General features: G+C 37.7%; 1 protein-coding gene across 3 annotated transcripts in view; it reads left to right on the top strand.

Annotated features, from left to right (window-relative positions):
• The window catches only part of taf2 (TAF2 RNA polymerase II, TATA box binding protein (TBP)-associated factor), a 379,690-nt gene that overhangs the window by 155,700 nt on the left and 206,901 nt on the right, over positions 1-17,089 (top strand). For all 3 annotated transcript variants that reach the window (XR_005630659.1, XM_039736433.1, XM_039736434.1), the window contains 2 exons: positions 9,333-9,442; positions 13,202-13,267. Coding sequence is in view for 2 of the 3 variants with exons in the window: in XM_039736433.1 (XP_039592367.1) it covers positions 9,333-9,442; positions 13,202-13,267 (176 nt within the window). In the remaining variant the exon portion in view is untranslated. The remainder of the gene's footprint in view (positions 1-9,332; positions 9,443-13,201; positions 13,268-17,089) is intronic.

Below are 17,089 nucleotides of genomic sequence, written 5' to 3'. Positions count from 1 at the left end.
ATAATTGCTTACAATTCAAACTCCAATTTGACAGCCATGGCTGCTGCCATGTTTAGCTCACCCAAATAGTGTACAGAGTGTCAAATCATACTGTCCTGCAATGTGGGGAAGGGGCAGTGACAACTAATTGATTTAGAATATACAATTTGACTGTTTGAAATGTTAGTTAATTGTTGGTTGCGATTGATTAATCGCAGCAGCCTTATTATTACCCAGTGATGCTTCAATTGGCTTTGCATGGGACTATATCTGTAACTTCCTCCATCACTCTATTACTGTTAACCCACTTATGTCCACTGACTCTGGCAGTCGTTTAGCCTCAAACTAACCTGTGCCCTATGGGTGACAGAGGCTTCAGTTCTATTACACCCAGACTTTGGAACAAACTCAGTACATTAACACTAGAATCAGTGAAGCTTATAAAAAAGCTTGTAATCCCACCCCACCTTAAAACACTTTGTCCTTCTCCATTAGCGTCTTTTGTTTTGTAAATGTGTCAATCAGCACAAGCAGCCTGCAGTGCTATCCCTCACCTTGATAGAGCTTAACTTGGGCAAAAAGTTCTCCCAGCTCAAACCAAGGCTCCTTATCTGTGTGTGAGGTTCCTGGAGTTGTATATGGTAAATAATACAGTATATTGTGTGGTAGATAGGGGCGCTGTTGCTCCTTTGAACCCCTGTCCACGACTCCAGCCACCAGGTAAAGTCCAAATATTGACTTTATTAAATCTCCACAGTGCACCAATCACCCTCTCCTCCATAATACTCATATACTAATCACAATAATCACAAATACAATCCTCCAGCTCCCAGACGCGTTGCCACCCTTCCACCCAGCTCAGCTCGCCGTCTGGGAGCTCCCACTGTCCTTTTATATCTCCTGACCCGGAAATGTTCCTAATCCCCAGTCCATGTGATTCTCAATCACTTCCGGGTCAGGTAAAAGTTCTTTTCTTCAAACCGGAAGCCCGTCGCTCTTCCTATGACGAACTTCCGGGTCATAGGGCACGAAGAAGTCTTTGATCCTCCCTGCATCTCCCTCTTTTGGCCCCCATGGCATCCAGGAGGGCTGTGCATAAAAACTCCATTGTTCTTGATGCCCTGCTGGTCTTCTGGGGACCTCCATGCTGCAAGGAGGGCTCCACCTGGCGGCTTGGGGGTATTGGCCGGGATAAACGGCTGGCCATCCTCCACAATTGTTATTTGGAATACATGCATTTCATGTGTCTTCTGTGGGATGAAAGTAAATGCAAGGTAAGACATACCTAAAGCAGAAACGTTTTCCATGTTATACTAATAATGATGTGAAGTGTGTAATGTGTGAAGACTTTAGTCCAAATATCACATAAACATGTGTGCTTTTATTGAAGAATATAACAAAAAAAAAACACTTAATTTACACGTTCCTGTCAATGAGTTAAAAACCCAAGCTCAAATGTCAATTGACAGGGATTTTCTTCTTATTCTTGAATGGTGCAGAGGTAAGAACCGCTGCCTTATAAACCAAACTTCCCAGGTTTGACACCAGGGGCTGTGTGTTTTGCGGGTTGAGCTACTATTATTATTACTATTATTACTATAATATAATAAAAACATACGTTTGATTTAAGACTGTAACACCTTGTGTAAATTTTGGCTTCTTGTATATTATTCAGTATTATTCTCTCAGTGACGTTCACGTAGTACAATAAACTTACCTTTCCCTCTCTGATTTGATGGCATTTATATTCATTCTTTTCATAAGAGCAGCGATGACAACAGTGGATGCTCTGGCTGATGCCTGCTCAGAACTATTTGTTGTACTGGCAATCAAAGATGCAATGTCCCGTGACCTCTATCAGACTGGACAAAAGCAACCTTAACAACAGACAGCTTCTTCACAGCACTTCACTGGCTAATAGACTGCTGCAGTGTAACACAACTCTGCTTGGCACCAGAAGTAAAATGGGACTTACACCTGCAGCTATTTTCTTTAAACTCGTCTGTGGTGGGGAGACACAGCTTCTGGATATGCATGAAATTGTTGACTTTCTGTATGTTTCAGTAATGGAAGGGAATATCACTCCATTCCACTGGTCTTAACACTAACATTCTCTGTTTTGAATCAGTCCCTTGTTTGTTGGTCATGTTTGTCAGTTGTTGGAGGTTCAATTAGGGTAAAGTGTTCTGCCAAAATCACGTAACATTTCTCATCAGTTCAGTAGTGGGGATGAGATTTTGATCAGCTTACACCTTTTATCTTGTCCCTGTCTTTGAATCAGATTTATAGGCCCTTGTAGTGTACATCTAAAAACAGTGTGAACAGCAAAGTTCAAAGTTTACTGAATGAAGTGGCACTTTCAGGGACTATCAGAGCCAATAGGAAGCAGAGAATACAACTGGACTATTTGAGGCAATGGAAGGTCACAATGTTGAGAAAACCGCTCTTGCTGTAGCATATAGAAGCATTCTTTTCAGTGCTTCCATATCCATATTTTTATTAGTCTATGTTCTTCATCAGCTTTGGAATTCTCCTCTATTTTTTTTTTTTCTGCCGTTTGCATATTTTTTTTTTTTTGTTTTTGGGAAAGACAGATTGAAACACATGCATGAACTATATAACCTAGAATTAAACACAGGATAAATATATAAATAAAAGTAGCTTTATTTCTCTGCCACTCATTGACATAGTTAAGCAAAGCAAATGACTTTTTGGCAGTTTTCATATTATAACATATCTTGTTATGTACTGTGACTGTGGTATCCAAGTCGATGAATAGCATTCCCATCCCTCTGTGCCTCTCTCACTAAAAAAGACTTTTACAACTTCCAGCACAGCCTAAATTCTGGTGTCAGAGAGAGTAGAGGAAAGTGACATATGAAGAAAAGATCCACACATTGCTACCATTTTTCCTTTATACGGGGGGCAAATTTGCTTAACGCAAGTTAGTTTTTCAAATAAAGTCAAGTAGTTCCCATTTTATCACACAAATAATGTGCCTCTGCAAGTAGGGCTTCAGAAATACACAAATAATCTTTAATCTTTCAAACATGTTTTTAAAAAATATATTCAGAGCAACTTTCACATAATAATTCTATACTAGGTATTATAACCAAAAAATGTATTTCTAAAATGAAAGTAGCTTGATCCAAGATTAATAGGCTGTGATGTTAAGAATCTCAGACAGTCAACTAAGAATAAAAAAAAGTCCCTTCTTAAATAGGTATAGCGTACAGTGGGGAGATGTTTTACAGTAACTATAACTACTTACATTCTTAGGTTTTGCATTAGCAATGTGAATAAGAAACATTTAAATTGGTCTGAGGTTGAAAACCTTTTTGGTAAATTAACATTAATCACAGTGGGCTTTAATGAGAAACAATTTCAGTATAATTTCTTGTCAAATGGCATTCTGATCCATTGTTTAAATTATATTTGCAAAACTGAGTCAAATCAAGTGTAATAACAAAGTCGCCTCTGACAGACCAGGCAAAATGGGTTTTGAAGCACTTCCTTGCTGAGCTTTGTCATTTTACGTGCCTCAATAACATTCATAATTGGAACATATTAGTAGAATAAGCTCTCCTACACTGGCAGGTGCACTCTTTATAACACAAGCAAGCAAAGAAGCAGTTTTGAAGTTATAGCCAAGTAACAAGCAAACAAAGTAGAGATAATGCATACTTTAATGAGATTGAGAAATCAGCATGTGTAGTGTGTGTATTCTCACTAAGAAAAGTACAATCAGAACTTTTACTCTGCTTACAGTCTCATTGTTAGGGTGATGAGAAGTTATAAAATATTTTAGTTTAGTGAGTTTTTAAATGGTGCGTTACTGTGCCCTCCAGTACTGTTAGTCAACAGAGTGCTGGCATAAATTGGGCTACTATTGGCTGAAGACAGAGAAGAAAAGGTGGGAGATTTGTCCAGAGGCAGGAGGAGAGGAGGAAGGCTAATATATTGTGCGGGCAGACTAAATGAAAGGGGAGTAAGGCCAGGTGGACCGGAGGTGGATTGAAATAGTTCTATCATGGTGTGGATTGGAGGAGAAATGGGGAAGTGATTATTTTGAAGGAATACTATGTCAAGAGTGTTTTTTAGGTAAAAAGAGTGTCAGAGTAATGATTATTAAGCAGGAAATTGGAGGTATGATGATGAATGTTGTTAGTACATACACCCCACAAGTTGGATGTGCGATATATGAGAATGAAGATTTCTGGAGTTAGTTGGATGAAGTGATGGACAGTGTACCCAAGGGTGGTGTTGAGACCAGCTATGTTATATGAGCTGGAGATGGTGGCACTGACCAGAAAGCAGGAGACAGAGCTGGAGATGGCAGAGTTAACACTAGAATTACCAAAGCCTATGAAAAATCTCATAATCCCGGCCGACCTTAAATCTGTTTGCACCTCTTCGTCAGTGTCTTTTGTGATGTGAATGTGTTGATCAACGCAAGCAGCCTGCTATTCGATCTTCCCCACCGCTGCCAAAAGGGCAAAAAGCTGTCCTAGCTGAAGCCTTGTTTATCTGGGAGTGAGGTACCTGGAGCTGTGTTGGGTAAATGATATACAGTGAACCCTCGTTTATCACGGTTAATCCGTTCCAGACTCTAAAGTGATAAATTAATTTTCACGAAGTAGGATTCTTTATTTATAAATTGAATATTTTCGCAGTTAGAGTATAGAAAACCTGTTTACGACCTTCTAAATACGTTTTTTAACATTATTAGAGCCCTCTAGACATGAAATAACACCCTTTAGTCACCATTACACTCGATACCCAATATATTAGACAAAATAAGAGAAAATAAGACATATTAGACGTTACAAATATATTACTAGGCGTACTCGCCTTTTAAGGCGACCGACTTTTATCCTCAATTTTTGTGTGCTCCATGTGTACATCAGGCATGTAAGTGTAGGGAATGAGAACATCAAACTGCCCATTCATAACATCTCCCGAAAACGAAAAGTTTTTTTTATCCCCTCAAGTGCCTGTCCAAAGTCGTACAATGTCAGCCCGAATCTGTACCGCTAAAGACGGAGTTTCATGCACTAAATAAGCTATAGATGAGAATAAGCAAGCACCATCTCCCCTGATATTTACTACGCAGTGAGGCATTTGTACTCCATCAACATTAATTATTTCCAGAGACATAATTTGGTCTATTTTTCCAGCGCTTCGCACACTAAAGCAAGGGCTCGATGACAGCACCAGAACTCTGCTCACATCGCGTCGCTTCGTACCTCAAGCCGCAAGTAGTAAATCTGTAATAAGCGGAATACTGCTACGCTTTGCACTCACGGGACGGAAGGACAATCCCGAACGCTTTTATATAGTAGATTATTGTACTGTAAATTTAATTGCACACAACCACTAACCTATGAAAGCACGACCTCAGTAGGAGAGTCTTCAGAGGTGGTGCAGTATCTTCAGCAGGTGCGTTGTTGTCTTCAGTGAAGAAGTACTAGGAGTAGGCAGTGGGTGTCTGGGTACGCGGCTGAAGAACATCTTGATAGGCAGTTGCTGGCACTGTCTTATGCGTGAGGAGGCTTTTGTAGGGTATTGCCATCTTTAATCATATCCAAGAGTTTCACCTTCTCCTGGATAGTAAGCATCTTCCTCTGGCGCTTAGTTCTATTGTCAGAAGGCTTAGAAAAAGCAGCACGTTTAGGAGCCATCGTAGGGCTTAGATAAAAGTTCTCAGAAGCGCATGCGTAGTGACGTAAGCGTGTATGAGAAAAAAATCGCGATAGAGTGAAGCCGCGAAAGTCGAAGCGTGATATAGCGAGGGATCACTGTATTGTTATTTGGAATATATGCCTTTCATGTGTGTAAAGTGTCTACAAATTTCTATGCAAGTATGGATGACAGGAAATGTAAGAAATGTTGAGCACATACCTAAAAGACAAACTTTTTTCATGTCTTAGTACTAACGACAACATTTTGACATGAAGTGTAATGTGTGAAGATTGAAGATTGAAGTCCAAATATCAAATAAGCATGTTCACAAAAGGTACAAGTATAACAAAGCAAGTGTTCTTTTATTCAAGATTATAACCAAAGAAAAAGAAATCGGGTTAGTGTACTTCATTGTCATGACTGCTTTGGTATTACAGCGGTAAGAACTGCTGACTCATAATTAAGAGACTGCGGATTTGAGCCTTGCTACGCCCCCAAAATAAAGTTTTGAGTAGTGAGCTGCTCTTATTGTTACCATTATACAATAAAAAAATACATTTCATTTGAGTCTGTAACAGCTGGTGTAAATATACAGTATGGTACTTGTAAAGGTTAGTGTTTTTTTTTTCTTCTTTATTCAGTTCTATTCTCTCAGCTGTGTCACTCCTTTCTTTTATTGTGAGACTCAGATTACAATACTCCCTGGGTAACTTGTCTGTTGTCTTGGTGTATGCTCCGACTGTGGTGAGTGGTGTCTTGATGATGGAGACATTTTATTTGCAATATTGCTCGGTGATTGATGGGTGCCCGCATGTTGACACTCCTCTGGACTTTGGTAACTTCAGTGCAACCACTGGCACTGCTAAGGATGGCTATGAGGATTGTCTTATTTCCCGTGGATCTGGTGACTGTGGTGAAAGTGACTCTATATTCCTTGACTTTGCAAAAGGCCTAGGGCTGCGAATCGCTTGATCCTAGTTCCAGCACCCTGAGCTGTGTCGTTGGACTTGGTATTCCAATACTGGTGGTGCCGTGAAGGAGAACGATCCTCGTGGGCAGACATTGGAGACTCTTGCAAAACTGCACGGCTTACAGAAGTGCCCACTTTGTGAATTCTGTTCCCAGACTTATTGTTGCTACTCTGAAGATCCAGCTTTGGTCGAGTAGGTTACCACCTACTAGGAAAATGAGGCTGGCCAAAGTCCAAGATCAGGCTGTTTCTAACTCGTTTACATGCAGTTTTTATGAGGAACTTGCAGATTTTGAGTGTGACTGCTGATCCTAATGTGATGTGGGAGACGTTCTGTGACAAGACCCTGAAGTTTGGTGAGGGTTGTGTTGGTGTTACCGGTGTTTCATCTTGCAGTGTACCCTGGATATTATCAAGAGTAGTTTCAGCGCACTGCTTGATAGCAACTCTAGTCTGTACCCAGAACTGAGAACGATGGCTGCGAGGGCTCTGAAGGCAGATAAGGAGGCCTTTGTTAGAGGAATCTGTGAGCAAGTAATACACCATCTGTGGCCTGGCGACCCATGTCCTGCTTACAGAGGAATCGAAAACATTTCGCACGTCCAAATCTGTTCCTTGGAGAGTCGCAGTCAGGGTGGCTGATAAAACAGTCCTTACAGATGACACTGCAGTTTGGCTAACTACTTTGAGCAACTGATCCTCCTAAAGATTTACTGATACCTGTAATGGTTTTATTCTTGTTTTCAGCCTCATAATCTTTTGTCCTCATAATGAACAGTGGCAACTACAGAATCCAAAGGTTGTCTGTAGGCAGAAAAAGCTTAGGTATCTTATGCCTACACTAATAAAGCAATGAAACACACCTGAGTTGATCACAAATTCTTGTTATGCCAATTGTCCCAAATATTATGATACCCTGAAATCAGGGGCAGATGACAAACATTGTTGTAGTTTCTACATGGTATGACTGAAATATATGTAAATACCCTTAAAATATGCAATGTGCACCTTAATCACATATAATTTTATAGTTTTAACCATTGGAGCAGTTGGCTAAATAAATCATGGAAAAATGTGTCTTGGTCTCAAATATTTGGAGAGCAGTGTAAAACTGAAAGTTTACAGCTTCTTTCTCTTAATTACTAGTGGAGTGGCAATACAAACATGGCTTTCTGACTGTAAGCGTCTTGGAACCCATGAGTGCTTTATGTGTCGTTTTATTATTTATTTAATTTTTTTTAGCTATTTCAGTCCACACTTTCATATTTACTTTTCATACTTAATGTGACTGCTGCCTCAACTGTTTTAGATACACTCTAAAATGCCATTGCAACGTATCTCCATTTTATGATTATGTAGAATCTTCCAGCAAAGGAGTAATCAATATTTGTAAATATAGTGCTTTTTACACAGTAGTTTTCCGTATGGGAGGTGATCAAGTCAACAAAGATTTGTATTGCTCTGCGTTATGTAAATTGTATCTTGCTGAATAAAGCTTAGCCCATCCACCATTCAAACTCCTTCTTAATTTATTACCCTTTTGCACATTGAATTGTAATTGCTAAAAACAACAAACAATAAGAGTCTGAATCAATAGCGTGTGACAAGCTACTTTTTATCCTACTTTGCGTCTGCAATGACTGAACTGCGAAACACTGCAAATTCAAGCACGCACACACAGTGAAGAGGGCAAGAGGACACCTGCTGTTGATCTGATACCCATCTCCCAATGTTTAACTAATAAAATATGAAATAAACTAACAGTGTACTAACACATTCATGAGGCACAGTGTGATCCACGTGACCTTCCAGGGCTTAGTAGTTTCTCCAAAAATAAGACACAACATTAAGTCTTCCTATTTTAAGTTGCTACAATTTTACATGATCAAGTTATGGTTTTCAGTGAAATATTTACACGCTCTTAATTCTTTATATAAAATGTGTTCCAAATTTATTGAAGTTTAGCACCCATGTTTTGCATAGATAAGGAGATTTTTAATTCTTTATTAAAGTCATCTGCTTCCAGGAGAATAAAAATGATTATATCTCCACTGTGGAGCTCTCCATGTTGTGCCTATTCAGATAAAGTAAATTCATCCTGCTTAAAGTAGCTGTGACTTTATGTCTTCCAAGTTACCTTTGAACTTTGTAATATCTGTGTTAGAATATTTTAAGATACAGATCAGTCCAATATTATTGTAATTCTGCAAATCAAATGAGCACATAAAACCCCTAAAGTTTTCATTTCAGTCAAATTTCACTTGGTTTTCTTCCATCTACTTCTATATTTTTCTTAGAAACGAAGCAAACTTATTTTATTGCAGAAGAATAACTAGCAGCCGTCAGTACTGATGAGGAATAGAACAGCAAACTATGGAGTTTGTCACTGTTTATCAATCATTTTGTACGCATGTGTTTCTGAATGTAACCTGCAGCCATACATTAAGCTTAGTAATCGTACATAACACTGTAATTATCATTCTGGATCTTACAAAATAAACCATTATTAGAATTTCCAGTTTAATATATTTTAGGGGATAAAAGAGACTAGGTTGTAATATATAAGTGACAGTTTGTGTGAGTGTCCAGTATACAGTATATATCTACTTCCTCTCAATTTTCTAACTCATCTTAGCAAATACCCATTTAACTTTTTGTGATATTTCCTGGTAACTTTTCAAATGTGTTTTAATTCCTCAAGGGTCCTATAAAGGTAACTGTGCAAGAGTTGGATGGATCCTTCAACCACACATTACAGATTGAAGAGAACAGTCTAAAACATGACATTCCCTGTCATTCAAAGAGCAGAAGGTAAGACATTTGCTTTTAGAGCAACTTTTTTTTGTTAAGAGGATTCTGATATTTTTTCATAATTATATGTATTTTAGCTTTAAAATATTATAATATATAGAATAATATATTCATTATTAAGAAAGTAAAATATAGTTTGTGATTTGTATTTTATCTCTGTAGAAAAGAGTTGTATTATTAATTTTTATTCAGTAGTGTGATGATCACCGAATGAAAATACCCAGAAAATGTTACTGGCTTCTTAAAGCATAAGTAGGACCTACTAGGATATGGTGATTGTTTACAAGAACTTCCATACTGCCCTGTCTGTAGTTAAAGGCTTAAATTGATACAGTACTGTTAGATATTTTTAAGATTTTTGGAATACCAGCATCTTCTGATCATTAAACATGCTTTAGAATGCATACATTGGGATTTCTGGAGTTTGGTTGTTTTAGATTGTTAAACATTTTCACTGACCATTTACTCCATTTTTATTAAAGTAGCAACAACCATATTAAAAAGCACCAATATGGTTGGTTTATTTATTTGTTTATTTTTTATTTTGGGTACATTTTTATCAGTCATGTAATAGTATTCTTGCAATTACCAATAGTTCATAATCACAGTAGCCTGCAAACAAATCATCAGTGAGCTTCTTTCTTTGAGTTTTCATGACTGTATTGTGATAATGATTAATTGTCTCTGCTTAAGATAGAATTGACCTTGGCAAAGCCTGTGGAAGACGCAACTACAGCAGAACTAAGTGTTAAAAGTAAACAGTGGGCTTGATTGGAAGAAAAGGGCGATGAAGTGCAGTATCTTGGCATGGCATTTAGTTTCATATTTAATGACCATGTTGCTTGTTTCTGTCCTGTGTGTACTAAGAAACTGTACAACAGCATGAGTACAGTTGCGGTTGACACAAGTCAAATGAACAGAGACACTATTCTGGCTCTCCAGTTAATATCAATATTGCCAGGAGCGAAAGCCTTTACAGCTGCTGCCACATCTATTCAAGACCACAGAGGGAGTCAAAAAGTATATGTTGCCACAACGGCTGAGGAGCACAACCTGTCATTGACAATAACGCCACCATTCACTAACTTCTGTAAAATGCTGTCAGAGATCAGATTTGCTCTTTCAAGGCTGTTGAAGGCCAGGTAAATAATTACAAATAGTATTGTTCCACTGTCCAGGTATTATTTAGCAGACAAATGAAACGTGTGACAGAATGTATGCTATACGTAACATTCAGTTCCATCTATGGATTTAGTTAACTGGATGTTGCAGCAATATTCATTTTTTGTTCATTTACTTCATCAAAGACAGAGATATCATAGTTTTCTTTATTGAATATTATTGTAACATTGAGTTATATTAAAAGATAATGATTATAATAGAATTTTTACATATATTAGTACAGTATATAAAATTTTATAATATGCTGTTAAAAACCTACCCTTTTTTGATTCATTTTGAGTATATGTGTGTGTGTGTATGCGTGTTTATGCAAGTGGCCTCGGAAGAAATGTCTTACCCTTTAAAGGCTTTTTTGCTCTTTTTATAATTGTATATGTAATTCATGTTTTTTGAAAGCAGTGTTAAACCATATTTACGAAAATGTTAAGTAGGTGTAGTGATGTGAAATGTTTGGACAGAAGAAAAATGATAAGTGAATTTTATTGTCATTTGTAGATAGTACAATGAAAGTCATACTTGTATGCCTCCTCAGAAGAGTTGACAAAAGTATAAAAGAAAAGAATATATGTATATATTTTATACATACACACGCACACACTTTTTATATTGTTATTTTTGACTGTTCAGCAACTTTATAAACGGTGGGTAGAAACTGTCCTTGAATCCACTGTTGTAAATGCCAATGGTCCTGTATCATTTGCCAGAGGGTAGAAGTATGAAAAGATTGCTGAGGTCTTTAACTGCTTTAGAAGGGCAAACATTGCAATTGTTGTTGTATGTGTCCTGAAAGAAGGAGCGTCGGTGCTACCAATATTCTCTGCCAAGTCTTAACATCCCTCAGCCTTGTTTTTAAACCAATAAAAAGAACCACAGTGGGAATTCAGAAAATATGATTGCACCAATCCTATTTTACAAATTTTCCAGCTTGCTTTTTATAATTTGGCTCAAATTGGTCCACAATATGACCTACACATAGGCCCCTCATGAAAAATTGCAATAATACATAGTGATCTCTTTTATAAGAGCCATGTTCTTCATCTGTAAAAGATGAGTTTATTTGTGACCTCACAGGGTCTGTCTTTGAGAAAGAACTGTAAATGTCTTGGTCAGTATACGTTTATAACATCAAAGCTTTACCAAGCAGATAGGACAACTTCGAAAATTAGACAATTTTAAGTAGTCTGTGCAGAGGGTAAAATATCTCCCAAAGTTAAAATATGACACATTCTTTTAACAACTTTTAATGCTCTGTATGCACTGTATATTATAAATAGCAGCAGCCCTATTACTGACCCTTGTGGAACACCACTCTTAACTTCAGCCAATTCTGGTAGGGTTCCTTGCATGATAACCATCTGTTTACTGTGCCTTGGCCAGTTTTGCACCCATAACCCACAGCGTACTGTGTCTAAGCCAATTTTGTACCCATCTACAGACAACAGCCTGAACTCCCACTTCTTTTTGTTTAGTGTTGAGTTTGTCTCTGGTCTTAAGAGTTATACATGAACAATGATACAGGTGGAAGCAGACAATATCATTCTGGGATAACATACTTTTATATGGATCTAAGTGCTGGAGCATGACGGGTGGTGTGAACAAGCTAGCTACAAACCTCATTTTCAAAAAAGTTTATGACAATTTCTGAAAATGCAATAAACACTAAAATCTGTAATTTGGTAATTCACTCGAACCTTTATTTAAAAGACAAAAGGACAAAGAAAAGATTTTCAGCGTTTTCACCAACAAGCTTAGTTCTATTTGTTAAACATAAGCAAATTTAGAAATTGATGCTTGCAATATACTCCAAAAAAGTTGAGACAGAAGCAAAATGAGGCTATAAAGGTTATACAAGTAACATTATGTAAATTTCCTCAATTAACAGGTTAACTGGTAACAGTTGTGGGTATCAAAAATAGGTATAAAAGGATCGTCCACCAAAGGCTCAGTCTTTGCAAGCAAAGATGGGTTATGGCTCACCACTTTGTGCTGAACATTGTGAGAAAATTATCTATAAATTTAAAAGCAGTGTTTCTCAGTGCAGGATAGAAAAGAATTTAGGTCTGGTCCGGAAACTTTTGGTGCCATACTGTCGAGGCAGAACTAAAATGTATGAAACACAGCTGGGGCACAATCGAGAAACTAGCCCAAGACAGACCATGGTGGAAGTCCTTTTTTTTTGCTGCCCTTATATGTGTGAAGAAGGCATAATGGGCAGTAAGTAAGCAATCACATTACTGAAGATTTCAGAAACGGTACCATTGCTTGCAGTGTGCAAAATAACACAGTATTTCTCTCTCATTTTAAATGACTGTATGTGTAAGTAATACGTTGCTTTATTTGCTTGTTGACAGATTTTTTTTTGTAGAGTTCAATGTTAAATTCTGTCATTCATATGGTTGATTTTAGAGACTTACTTGGTGTTGTTTTTAAATGTAGTACCTGATTGATTATTTTGTGCATCTCTAGTGAACTTTGATATACTATATTTAATGTCTCAGTTTAATATGATGTTTAATAATTGTTTCTGAAATGATTTTTTAAAGATTAGATTTGTAGTTTATGCTGTTTTCTTTTCAGAAATAAGAAAAAGAAGATTCCTTTAATGAATGGTGAAGAAGTGGACATGGATCTGTCTGCCATGGAGTAAGGACATTTATGTTTTTTTGAAATTCAACAACTTAAAGGACAAAGACATTTTTTACTTTAGTTTATTTTTTAGGGTCTAGCAATTATTCTCATATTTACTGTTAATATTACTTGTTATGTACATACACTCAAGATTCTTGTTTTAGTGAGGAGGTAAACCAGAGACATGTTTGTAAAGTAGATACTTGTGAAAATTCATATACACATATTCTCTTTATGTCAATTCCTGAAAAGTGCCCAATTAATAAATATTGAGAATTTTGTAAAGCTCTCAAGTCTAAGGTAAAGGTCAGGTTATTTTTCTCCAAATGAATCTCACAAATATTAAATATTCACATTACTTTTAGCAATATTTTGAGAAGTGCAGATATCGAGGAGAAGCTTAGAGTAGAACCACTGACCCATTAGCATCGAGAGGAGTCAATTCAGGTAGTTTGCGCTTCTGAGAACTATAAGCCTCCTGGATGCCTCCCTGTGGAAGTTATTAGCCATGACCAGTTGGGGGAAGACCCAAAGCTTGTTGGGAAGATTGGTCTGTGAATGCCTTGGCATCCCACAGTATGTCTTAGTCTGGCTGGGGAAAGGGACATATGGCCTCACTGATAAGGCTGTTGTCCCATGACCTGCTTTTGGATAAGAAGTGGAAAATGAATGAAAATTATATTTACTCCAAACAAATTCTTCAAATAACTAAATTGGCAGAGAAAACAGAAACAGCTTCTCTTTAAACTTAAGAGGGAGCACTCATAATGTGGTAGTGTGAAGTACAGTATGACATTCATGGCCAGCCCATCCACTACCCTGCCCCTTGAGACTACCTGGCAGTGGTGTACTTGCATTCATGCAATAGAAACTGTCTTTTATTATATTGTGAAAGCTCATTTCTTCAAAACGTGTGGCTTTTAGAAAGCATGTAGAAGTAACCCATTTTGGGGTTCTCAGGAATTAAACTGTTTACATGATCCCTGATGTCAAGAGGAAAGCTACTTATTATCTTTTTTAGTTCCTTTTTGTAGAGATCTGTTGGGTCTTCTTTCAGTTTGTAATAATGCATAGTATTGGACAATTGTCTTTGTGCCTCCTGTATATAATCTGATGTGTTCATGATGACTAAACCACCCCCTTTGTCTGCTGGTTTGATAATGATTTCTGTATTTTCCCTTAGTGAATGTTTGGCTCTCCGTTCATCCCCAGTAATGTTTTCTATATGATTTTGCTGCCTGTTTAAGATCCCTGTTTTTACTCTCTGTCGGAAGCAGTCTATATAATTATCCAGGGTGGAGTTTCTGCCAGCTTCTGCTATCCATGTGGATTTACTGGTGGGGTTGTTGTAACTGCTTGTTGTTGGTTCCTGTGTGTTACCGTTTTCTTTCTTGTGGAAAAATTCTTTTAGTATGAGTTTTCTGAAGAATTCTTCCATATCACTGCAGTTAGATGTTGTCAGTGGGCTTTGCAGGACAATATGGGAGTCCCTTTGTGAGTACTGAAATCTCTGCTTCATTTGGTGTGTATGAGGAGAGATTAACAATGCAGGTCTGTTGCTCTTTGTTTTTTGCTATTAAGTGTCCAGCTTTCTCTCGTAATCTATGCAGCTTTTTCTTTTTGTTGACAATAAGGAGTTTCTTGAGTCTTTTGTAATAGCAATGGAGCTCCTTTACCATCTCCTGCCTGTCATTTCCAAGGAACAGGATGAGGTCTTGGATATCTCTTTGCATGTTCTTCTTGATGTTGTAGAAAATTTGGATTAAGTGGTTTCTTATCCTTGCAGATGTCCTAAAACAAATTTTTCACATTTAAGATTTTTCATTTAAAGATTTACCAATGTTGTTTCTTGTCCTAGTGTGTGGATATAAACACAGGGAACTTCAGTTTCTGTATTACATCTTGCCTGAAGAAGGGGCCTGAGTTGCCTTGAAAGCTTGCATATTGCAATCTTTTTAGTTAGCCAATAAAATGTGTCATTTTGCTTGGCTTTTCTCTACATTCATAATGGCTAACACGGTACAACACCCTAGTACAACTCCTTCACAATGATTTATTTACTACAAATAATCCTCACTCTTTTCTAACTCCTTTCTTAGCTTTCAACTAGTGCTTTGACTTTTCCTGCGTTTACTTTCAGGTTTTTCATTACTAAACCAGCTTTCCAATTTATTACATCTTTCATTTTTTTCGTAGACCCACCTAGAATCAGGTAGAAGACACAAACACCTGATGTGGGTGCTCTATGTTTCATATTTAAATAATAAAGCCAAAAAATTGAATGCATTATCCCTGAGTATCTGGGATGCGCATAGCCTTTCACATTTCACAGGAGCGCCACCATTATTTGCCATTGGATTTCTGATCTAGAACAAGAGATAAGTAAATATAGTTTTATTATTATTACTTATTTATTTAGCAGATGCCTTTATTCAAGGCTGCTTACAAAACAAATTATAATGCATTTAAGAATAAAGGTGCAAGCATCAAAGCAACAGTGAAGATTAAACAGTGAGCGTGAGGGACTAGAACTACAACATTAATGTAAGTATACCTACTACTAGACTAAGACAAAAATCAGTATCAGTAGACAAGCAGCTTATCCTTTAGGAGAGAAATTTATAATATTTTAAAAAAAAACTTGGGACGAGGCTGCGACAAGATATGATCTTTTGAAGAGAGACAGAGAGACACTTTCATGTCCTGTGACACGGGCAAGTTATGTCATAATTACAACTTTTGGAAGCAAGTCCCGTGATACACATGCAGAGAAGGTTAGAGATAATAGAAGTTGGAAAATTTGAAATTCTTAAGAAAATGAGACAAAAGGTCACATTAGCGCAAACAAACAGAAAATATTACTCGGTGAAATAACGGAACATTGAAAAGAGATCAAATAGTTTTTGAGGATGTCTGGGGGAGAAAAGAGACAAGGCAATGACTTTAAAACGTTTGAAGTGCCGTGCAAAATGCAGATCACGCGGCACGGGAGCAGCAGCAGCAGCCAGCCTGAGCTGATCAAGCAAAGAGGAGGTAAAAGAGAACCAATTTTTATTTGTTTCCCATTGTATCACCATTTAAGAGGGATTTCAGAGGAGTGAATGCATCTCCGTGGGGTCCCTTTAGCCCCCCTCTTCACAACGGTGCGCAGCACTGGCGGGGGAGGGGTAGGGGTAGATGAGCGAAGTGCAGATCACGTGACAAGCCAGCAGCTGATAGAGCAAAGAGGAGGTTAAAAAAACAAAAAAAAAAAGAAATTTGTTTCCCATTGTATCACTGTTTTATAGGGGTTTCAGAGGAGCGGCTATGTCTCCTTGGGGTGCGTTCAGCCCCCCTCTCGACAACTGGGTGTTGGGGGAAGGGGTTGGTGAGCAAAGCAAGCAGGGGGCAAAGTGGGTGTGTTTGTGTGTGTGTGTGTGTGTGTGTGTATATATATATATATATATATATATATATATATATATATATATATATCTATACTAATAAAAGGCAAAGCACTCACTCACTCATCACTAATTCTACAACTTCCCGTGTAGGTAGAAGGCTGAAATTTGGCAGGCTCATTCCTTACAGCTTACTTACAAAAGTTGGGCAGGTTTCATTTGAAATTGTACCTAATGGTCATAACTGGAAGGTTTTTCTCCATTAACTGTAATGGAGTTGAGCTGGAAAGGCGTGGGGCGGAGTTTAGGTGTGACATCATCACGCCTCCCACGTAATCATCACTGAACTGACTGTCAACGCAGTGCGTAGAAAACCAGGAAGACCTCCAAAAAGCGCTTAAGAAAACATGCATTATATAATTGAGAAGGCAGTGAAACAATAAGAAGCGAGCGA

Source organism: Polypterus senegalus, chromosome 15, assembly GCF_016835505.1.
Source record: "Polypterus senegalus isolate Bchr_013 chromosome 15, ASM1683550v1, whole genome shotgun sequence".
Taxonomy (NCBI): Eukaryota; Metazoa; Chordata; class Cladistia; order Polypteriformes; family Polypteridae; genus Polypterus; species Polypterus senegalus.
The sequence above is the reverse complement of the archived record's forward strand: the minus strand, read 5'-3'. Positions and strand labels throughout refer to the sequence as shown.